This window comes from Piliocolobus tephrosceles, chromosome 20 (genome assembly GCF_002776525.5).
Source record: "Piliocolobus tephrosceles isolate RC106 chromosome 20, ASM277652v3, whole genome shotgun sequence".
NCBI classification, from domain to species: Eukaryota; Metazoa; Chordata; class Mammalia; order Primates; family Cercopithecidae; genus Piliocolobus; species Piliocolobus tephrosceles.
This window is the reverse complement of record NC_045453.1, coordinates 35,151,356-35,160,552: the sequence shown is the minus strand read 5'-3', so window position 1 is coordinate 35,160,552 and position 9,197 is coordinate 35,151,356. Positions and strand designations below refer to the sequence as shown.

At 52.1% G+C, this 9,197-nt stretch overlaps 1 protein-coding gene across 2 annotated transcripts; it reads right to left on the bottom strand.

The window, feature by feature from the left end:
* Positions 1-17: 17 nt before the first annotated feature.
* Positions 18-1,464, bottom strand: RPS21 (ribosomal protein S21). Of its 2 annotated transcripts, XM_023183168.1 has the most exons (6): positions 1,386-1,460; positions 1,139-1,201; positions 856-919; positions 618-689; positions 174-229; positions 18-81 (listed from the first exon to the last, which is right to left on the bottom strand). In XM_023183168.1, the coding sequence occupies exons 2-6, from the start codon at positions 1,186-1,188 to the stop codon at positions 72-74; spliced, it is 252 nt and encodes an 83-aa protein (XP_023038936.1). In that variant the 5' UTR covers positions 1,189-1,201; positions 1,386-1,460; the 3' UTR covers positions 18-71. The 2 variants fall into 2 exon arrangements, with proteins under 2 accessions (XP_023038936.1, XP_023038935.1); XM_023183167.1 differs by having other exon boundaries at positions 18-689; positions 1,386-1,464.
* Between the last annotated feature and the right edge of the window lie 7,733 nt (positions 1,465-9,197).

Sequence of the window (9,197 nt, the reverse complement as noted above, 5' to 3'; positions counted from 1 at the left end):
GAATGAACCTGCACAGGTAGGTTTTCACTATTTATTTATGACAAATATTCCACTTCCATGATTTTCTCCAGTCAAAAGTTCCTAGAACCAGAGGAAAAGGACAACGTTAAGACCACGCCTCTGGAGCAGCCCTAGTCCACTCACTCTGCCCAAATGTGAGCCCCCAACCTTACTTTGAGACGATGCCGTCGGCCTTGGCCAATCGGAGAATGGAATCATCTGACTCACCCTTAAGGAAAAAAAGCACACTAAGAATATTTCCACTCCGGCTGCTTGAAATGACAGAAGGTCAGCTGCACCACCAGCCTGTGTCTCTCCCCGGCTAAGCGAGTGGAAACAGGCGCAGAAGGGGAGCCACCTCTCCCGAGGGGCAGCCTCCAGCCTCACTATGGCGTGAGATGGGGGGGAACCTCCTAGTGGGAGGCAGGGTCTGCTACCTGAGTGTTTTCTCAGAGCACCCCTCGTCCACCCCCAAGAAGCAGCAGGCAACCAGCCCAGTCCAGCTGGCTCAAACTACTCTTGCCAACAAATCTACTCAAGCACCATCACATACTAAAATGCGCAGGGTAAAGTCCACGATGTCCCGAAGTGATAAGCAAAGCCCAGGGAACACTCACCATCCTACGAATGGCCCCGCAGATAGCGTAAGTTTTAAACTGGCCGTTAAACCTGCCTGTGACCTTGTCAACCTAGAAAGAGAAGGGTCAGAAACCACTCCCCCAAGTTTGGGAAACACCAATCCTCAAAGCCAGTCTCTGCCTGTACGTTCACCCTAAAGGCTCCTCCACAATGGGAAGGCCTGTCTTTCCCAGCACATACATCCCAACCTTCCCGCCTCCCGGGCTCCCAGCTCACCTCGGCCACGTTCATCTGGATGGATGCGTGGTCCTTGGCACCGATGATGCGGTTGCTAGCGGAGCTGTGGAGAAAGGGAGCAGTGAGCAGAAGGGACATGGGGGGTAAAAATCAAAGAGGGGACGTGGAGGGTTGGGTCTGCATGGAAAAGAGGAACGTCCGGGGAAGGATACGTGAGGGACGTGGCGGGGTAGGGGCAGGAGGGGTGTGGGGGGACAAGGGCAGGCGAGGGGACGTGGTGGTTAGGTAAAAACGGAAGAGGGGCATGTGGGGGGGCGCTCACCATTTCCGCGGCACGTACAGGTCCACGAACTCGCCGGCGTCGTTCTGCATCTCGAGGCTGAGCCTGCGGAGTCACCACGCGGCGCCGTGAGGACGGCCGGAACCGTGCCCCGGGTCCCAGCACAAACCCGCCCCTAGGGTCACGGCCGCAGCCGTACACCGCACCCCGCACCCCATCCACCGCGTCCAAGTCCCCGCCTCCGCCCCAGCCCCAGCCCTGAGCCCGAAGCCAGCGCCCCGCACCACACCTGCTGCCGCCACACTGCGCCCGAGAGAGAAAGGAAGCGGCTAGTGACCCGGCAGAAATATCGGCGGGCAAGGCGGGGCCTCGGCGAGCGCTTCCGGGTCACGCCGCCACAGCGAGTCTGCGCGGTGCGTTCTTGCCGGCCGACGCCCTGACGCACTTCCGCTTCCGGCGGAGAAGGCTCTAGGATCCGCCCTACTGACCCTGGGGCGCGGGGCGTCGTTGAGGGTGGTCGGACTGTGTGGCGTCTTAGCCTAGCCCGTGGGTTGTGCCCCACGGACGCAGTCGACCCCTGTGAGCGCCTCGGAAGCCCCGAATGAGCAGCTAGGAGAAGGGGCGGGGACTGAGCCTCGCTGACCGCTGCCGACCGGGCCAGAGATACGGGCGTACCCCCCCATAGTGCGCCTCCAGCCCCCCGGTCCCCTCACCCTGCGGCAACCTGGGGCGTGGGGCGGTGCTCCTGCCCAGGCACGGAGCCTCTGCGAGCGGAGGCCTGCTCCCGTGGTGCCTGCTATCCACATTCCCTCGAGCCGGTGGGCGAAGGACACCCGCAGGAACTCGGCAGAAGAGAAATTCAGACAGTTCCTGAGGGTAGGAAAAGGTCCCGGCCCATCGCGGGGTCAGAAGCACCCGACCGCTCTGCCATCCCGTGTTTCACTAGTCAGACCCCCAGGGCAGGGCATGGGAAGCAGAATGCAAACTGGGGCACCGTTTCCCTGAAGCATTTTGGCCGCATTTGTCATAGTGCTAGAGGTGCATACTCTTGGACCCCGCAAACCCGCTCCTGGGAATTTGCTCCAAGGAAGTAAAGATGATACAAAGATGGACCCACGAAGTGTGGTCGTTGGTTGTGGGTGGGTTCTTGAGGAAGGCCTTGTTAGCAGCCTGAACCTGTTGCCAGGAGAAGCTCCAAGCTGCAGACGGAAGGAGCAGCGGGGCCTATGTTGGGTTCTTCTCTGGGCGGGGGACATGATCCTAAGATGTAGAACTAGCCTCAGAAAACTAAGGCCCAGTGGCCGGGCGCTGTGGCTCACGCCTGTAATCCCAGCACTCTGGGAGGCGGAGGTGACTGGATCACCTGAGGTCAGGAGTTCGAGACCTGCCTGGCCGACATGGTGAAACCCCGTCTCTACTAAAAATAAAAAAATCAGCTGGGCGTGGTGGTGGGCGTCTGTAATCCCATCTACTCGGGAGGCTGGGGCAGGAAAATTGCTTGAACCCGGGAGGCAGAGGTTGCAGTGAGCCGAGATTACACCACTGCACTCCAGCCTGGAGAACAAGAATGAAACTGTCTCAGAAAAAAAAACAAGGCGCCGGGCGCGGTGGCTCACGCCTGTAATCCCAGCACTTTGGGAGGCCGAGGCGGGCGGATCACGAGGTCAGGAGATCCAGACCATCCTGGCTAACACGGTGAAACCCCGTTTCTACTAAAAATGCAAAAAATTAGCCGGGCGAGGTGGCGGGCGCCTATAGTCCCAGCTGCTTGGGAGGCTGAGGCAGGAGAATGGCGGGAACCCGGGAGGCGGAGCTTGCAGTGAGCGGAGATAGCGCCACTGCACTCCAGCCTGGGCGACTGAGCAAGACTGTCTCAAAAAAAAAAAAAAAAAAAAAGAAAAAAAAGCGAAAGCAGGGAAGGGGCCTGGCCAAGACTAGTGGCAGAACTAGGGCCAAACCCTACAGCCCTCTCCCTGTCCCAGCCCCTCCCAATTTCCCCCATCCCATTCCTCTGCGCAGCAGTATTGACAGAAGTACTGATGCCATGCCCATTCCTGGTGCCAAGGGTCTGTTAATGGAGAAAACAGAAATCCCAGACTGTGACACTAACATCTCAGAGTCGCCCCTACCCCACCTTTGTGGGAGTGTGTGTGGCAGTCCCTCAGTTAAATGTCCACTTGGAACTTTGTCTTCCAGATGAAACAAGACCCCACAAGGACAGGCTCAGGACCATGAACATCCTGCCTCTCCTGTAGCAGCCCCATAGGCTAAGCCACAGGAGCCTCTGGAAACACAGCTGGTGTCCGCACCACCCCTTTGCCTGGACAGCCGTACTCACTCCACACTGAGCTCCAAGTCTCAGCTCCCACATTCTTTCGCAGACCCAAGCCCATATCAGCTTATATGGTTAAGGGCTCTCAGAGAACCCACTTCTCGTGACAATCTGCTTGTCATTAGACACTGATTTGTGGAACTTTTTGGCGTCTTCCCTGTGACCTGGGGCTGCTGGAGCTGTGCTCCCATGGGGCTGCACACAGTAGGCACGCTGGACACAGGATTAAGTGAAGGCACCAAGGATCCCTGACACAGCACCGTCCGAGTCAGGCCAATTTCATTCCAACTGTGGGAAGGTGTAACATCTGGACCTGGTTGGAACTGAGGCTGCAAGTTCTGTCTGGCTTGGAAACCACATGTTCATGTGGGCAGTGTATCTGCTGTTGCTTCCACTGAACTCCAGCAACCACGCGTCAGAAGTGAGGTCACTGAGGCCGTTGTCTTTCAGGAAGGCCACTCTGTGCATGCGGGCCCTGAGATGTGTGCTCTTTCCAGACCCTCAGCGTGTGTACGGAGATGTCTTGATGTTTGCAGTTGGAAATCTGCACAACTGACCTTCCCATCTATGTCTGTGTGTGGGTTGCCCAGCGAGGCCTGGGGGGTTAAGACATTCTCTCTAGCTGAAAAGCCAGAGACAGGGCAGCCAGAGGACTAGAAGGGACAGAATAGCAGAAGGAACTCCAGAGGTCTGTAGAGGGTCTTCCTTAGTGGTCAGGAGAGTACTGTCAGTACATTTCCTAGAGGCTGGGGAAAAAAACATCCAGAAAGATTATTCAGTGCTCACACGGGACTGGAAATAGTACTTGCTTTCCTCAACTTTTCCAAACTCAAAATCACAAGACATTGGATGGAGTACTCAGAAAGGTCTTGCCTCAGTCATGGGGAATAATTATCCCTGCCCTGAATGTTTCCCAGGTCCCGCCTAAGAAATCGTAAAGGCAAGACCTGAAAGAATCAGACTGCTTCCAAGTCATGTAATTGCATCCCAGAAAAAAAGCTGAAGAATATTCACAGGAATACAGTAGTATCAAGCGCTCAGTAAGGTAAAACTCACATTGTGGCATCCAGGCAAAGACTGCCAGGCATTTAAAGAAGCAGAAAAATATGGCCTGTAATGAAAAAAAAAAAGCAGTCAATGGAAATTGTTCCAGAACTAAAACAGTTGCTAGAATTAGCAGATAAGGCCATTATTGTCACAGTTTTTATATAACACCCTCCATACAGTGAAAAAAAATTTAGCAGAGAAGTAAAAAATATCCAGGGCCGGGCTTGGTGGTTCACGCCTGTAATCCCAGCACTTTGGGAGGCCAAGGCAGGTGGATCACCTGAGGTCAGGAGTTCAAGACCAGCCTGACCAGCCAGGTGAAACCCCATCTCTAGTAAAACTACAAAAATGAGCTGGGCGTGGTGGTGTGGACCTGTAATCTCAGCTAGACTCGGGAGGCTGAGGCAGGAGAATCGCTTGAACCTGGGAGGCAGAGGTTGCAGTGAGTCGAGATGGTGCCATTATACTCCAGCCTGGACAACAAGAGCAAAACTCCATCTCAAAAAAAAGGATCCCACTTATGGTAATAGATATGAATTTCCTCAGCTGTTGCTAAATAAAGTGGGGAACAGGGAAGCCAAGGCTGTGCTGGGGTGAGGCCCTCATTTCATCCCGCGCTTAGCACCACAGCCAGCAGCCCCGCAAGCCCGTATCTTGGTCTCTATCCAAGCTTACCTGCATCTACGCAGCCCTCATCCTGCATGACAGTGAAGTGACTGTCACAGAGGACAGGATCAATGCCCTCACTGAAGCAGCTAGTATAAATGTCGAACCTTTCTGGCCTGGCCAGTGTCACCATCAGGAATCTCACTGGCAGTGGGGGACTGTTGAGCCTGCTCCAGCGTTGGTGCTGCCCCAGCAGAGGTCCTGTCTCTTCCGCCACAGCTGCCTGAGCTCAGGAGAAGAAAAGAGAAGGAAAGAAGAATCTAAGGTGTCTGTTGAGGACATGGGCTTTTGTCTTTCTCGCTAAACTTCTTTTGAAACATGTTCAATAATAAGTTGCACTCTAAAAAACTAACGGATGTGACAACTACAATATGAATACAAAAATATAAATGATACAATAAAAATATATATTATAGAAATGTATAAATGTTTATTAAAAGTACGATTAAAAAAAAAAAAAAGCCTGTAATCCTGGCATTTTGGGAGGCCGAGGTGGGCAGATCACCTGAGATCAGGAGTTCAAGACCAGCCTGGCCAACATAGTGAAACCCCAACTCTACTAAAAATACAAAAATTAGCCGGGCATGGTGGTGCATCCCTATAATGCCAGCTACTTGGGCAGCTGAGGCAGGAGAATCACTTGAACCCAGGAGGCAGAGGTTGCAGTGAGCCAAGATCGTGCCACTGCACTCCAGCCTGGGTGGCAGAGTGAAACTAGAAAAAAACCCACTTCTGTATACTAGGGAATTTGACAGAGCTGCATACATGCATGTCCAGGACAGGATGGATGCTCTGAGAAGACCACTGGCCGTCTATACATTCAGTGCAAGCAGGAAGTAAAAGTGGAGCAGAATTATGAATGGCATGCTTAGCCAGCTGTGGTGGCACGCACCTGTAACTCCAGCCACTCCGGAGGCTCAGGTGGGAGAACTGCTTGAACCCAGGAAGCAGAGGTTGCAGTGAGCCAAGATCACACCATTGCACTCCAGTCTGGGCAAGAGTGAGACTCCATCTCACAATTTTAAAAAAGGTAAGCTACTAATAAAGGAGAGACAGATATGTATAAATAAATAAATACATGCATATGTAAGGGGCATGCCTAAATGTTAAGGGAAGCCAGGCATGGTGGCTCACACCTGTAACCCCAGCACTTAGGGAGTCCAAGGTGGGAGGATTGCTTGAGCCCAGGAGTTTGAAACCAGCCTGGGAACACATGGCAAGACTTCATCTCTACAAAAAATTTTAAAAATTACAGCCAGGCATGGTGACTCACACCTGTAAATCCCAGCACTTTGAGAGGCCGAGGCGGGTGGATCACCTGAGGTCAGGAGTTTGAGACCAGCCTGGCCAACATGGCAAAACCCTGTCTCTACTAAAAATACAAAAATTAGCCCAGCATGGTGGCACATGCCTGTACTCCCAGCTGCTCGGGAGGCTGACGCAGGAGAATTGCCTGAACCCAGGAGGCAGAGGTTGCAGTGAGCTGAGATCATGACACTGTACTCCAGTCTGGGTGACAGAGTGAGATTCCGTCTCAAAAAAAAAATTAAAAAATTAACCAGGTGTGGTGGTGCCTGCCTGTGGTCCCAGCTACTTGGGAGACTGAGATGGGAGGATGCTTTAGGGGGTCCAAGCTACCGTGAACCATGTTCCCACCACTGTCCTCTAGCCTGGGTGACAGAGTGAGACCCCGTCTCAAAAAAAAAAAAAGAAAAAAAAAATTAGCCAGGCATGGTGGTAAGCGCCTGTAATCCCAGCTACTCAGGAGGCTGAGACAGGAATCACTTGAGCCCAGGAGGCAGAGGATGCAGTGAGCCAAGATCATGCCACTGTTCTCTAGCCTGGGCAACAGAACAAGACTTTGTTTCTTTTTTTTGTTTGTTTGTTTTTTTTTTGAGACGGAGTCTCGCTCTGTCACCCAGGCTGGAGTGCAGTGGCCGGATCTCAGCTCACTGCAAGCTCCGCTCGCTCCCGGGTTCCCGCCATTCTCCTGCCTCAACCTCCCGAGTAGCTGGGACTACAGGCGCCCGCCACCTCGCCCGGCTAGTTTTTTGTATTGTTAGTAGAGACGGGGTTTCACCATGTTAGCCAGGATGGTCTCGATCTCCTGACCTCGTGATCCGCCCGTCTCGGCCTCCCAAAGTGCTGGGATTACAGGCTTGAGCCACCGCGCCCGGCTAAGACTTTGTTTCAAAAAGCAAAACAGGGCTGGGCGCGGTGGTTTACGCCTGTAATCCCAGCAGTTTGGGAGGCCGAGGCGGGCAGATCACCTGAGGTCGGGAGTTCGAGACCAGCCTGACCAACATGGAGAAACCCCATCTCTACTAAAAATACAAGAAATTAGCTGGGCGTGGTGGCACATGCCTGTAATCTCAGCTACTCAGGAGGCTGAGGCAGGAGAATCCCTTGAACCCGGGAGGCGGAGGTTGCAGTGAGCCAAGATCGTGCCATTGCACTCCAGCCTGGGCAACAAGAGCAAAACTCAGTCTAAAAGAAATAAAAATAAAAATAAATAAATTAAAATAATTCACCCTATAACACACTAAAATGGAAAACCACGTGATCATCTCAAGATCAGGGGATCAGAGCATTTGACAAAATCTGACATCCATTCCTGATTTTTAAAAACAACAGCTTTCAGCAAAGATGGAGGGAAACTTCCTCACCCTGAGAAAGGGCACCTGTGAAAGATACAAGCAATGTGTTACTCACAGGTAAAGACAAGATGCTTTCCTAAAGCCAGGAACAAAACAAGGATTTCTGCTCTCACCACTTCCATTCAACACAGTACTGGAGGTTCTAGCCAGGGCAATAAGGCAGAGAAGGACAAAAGACATCTAGATTGGAAAGGAAGAGGCCACTGTTCTTAGCAAACAGCATGATCGTTTATGTAGAAAATCCAATTGAACCTACAAAAATGCTACTCAACTAATGAATGAGTTTACTGAGGCTTCACAATGCAAGAGCAACACACAAACATCAGCTATATTTTAATCAACTAGCAGTGAAAAACTGGAAATTGAAATTTAAAAATTAATACTATTTGGCTGGGCGTGGTGGTTCATGCCTGTAAGCACAGCACTTTGGGAGGCCGAGGCAGGTGGATCACCTGAGGTCAGGAGTTTGAGACCATCCTGGCGAACACGGTGAAACCCCATCTCTACTAAAAATACAAAAATTAGCCGTGCAATTAGCCGTGCATGGTGGTGGACCCCTGTAATCCCAGCTACTCAGGAGGCTGAGACATGAGAATAGCTTGAACCCAGGAGGCGGAGGTTGCAGTAAGCCGAGATCATGCCACTGCACTCCAGCCTGGATGACAGAGTAAGACTATTAAAAAAAAAAAAAAAAATAAGTTCTTACTAAATTGATACGCAGAGTCAACACAATCCCAATCAAAACCCCAGCATTTTTAAAAGTTTTTTTAAGCCGGGCACGGTGGCTCACGCCTGTAATCCCAGCACTTTGGGAGGCTGAGGCGGGCGGATCACCAGAGGTCGGGAGTTCAAGACCAGCCTGACCAACATGGTGAAGCCGCATCTCTACTAAAAATATAAAAATTAGCCGTGCATGGTGGCTAGCGCCTATAGTCCCAGATACACAGGAGGCTGAGGCGGGAAAATGGCTTGAATCTGGGAGGCAGAGGTTGCAGTGAGCCAAGATCATGCCACTGCACTCCAGCCTGTGCAACAGAGTGAGACTCCATCTCAAAAAAAAAAAAAAAAAATTAATATCACTTATAATGGCATTAAAAGAAAAGAAATATGTGCCGGGTGCAGTGGCTCACACCTGTAATCCCAGCACTTTGGGAGGCTGAGGAGGGCAGATCACGAGGTCAGGAGATCAAGACCATCCTGGCTAACACAGCATAACCCCGTCTACTAAAAATACAACAGCCAGGCATGGTGGCGGGCACCTGTAGTCCCAGCTACTCAGGAGGCTGAGGCAGGAGAATGGCGTGAACCCGGGAGGGGGAGCTCCTAGTGAGCCGAGATCGCGCCACTGCACTCCAGCCTGGGCGACAGAGTGAGACTCCATCTCAAAAAAAAAAAAAAA

What these genes read in the sequence shown, in the direction of transcription:
- RPS21 (XM_023183167.1), bottom strand. Translation starts at nt 1,188, where the DNA reads ATGCAGAACGACGCCGGCGAGTTCGTGGACCTGTACGTGCCGCGGAAA. An exon ending in CTGTACGTGCCGCGGAAATG is followed by an intron (nt 920 to 1,138) that starts GTGAGCGCCCCC and finishes CTTTCTCCACAG; the next exon opens with CTCCGCTAGCAACCGCATCA. An exon ending in TCCAGATGAACGTGGCCGAG is followed by an intron (nt 690 to 855) that starts GTGAGCTGGGAG and finishes TTCTCTTTCTAG; the next exon opens with GTTGACAAGGTCACAGGCAG.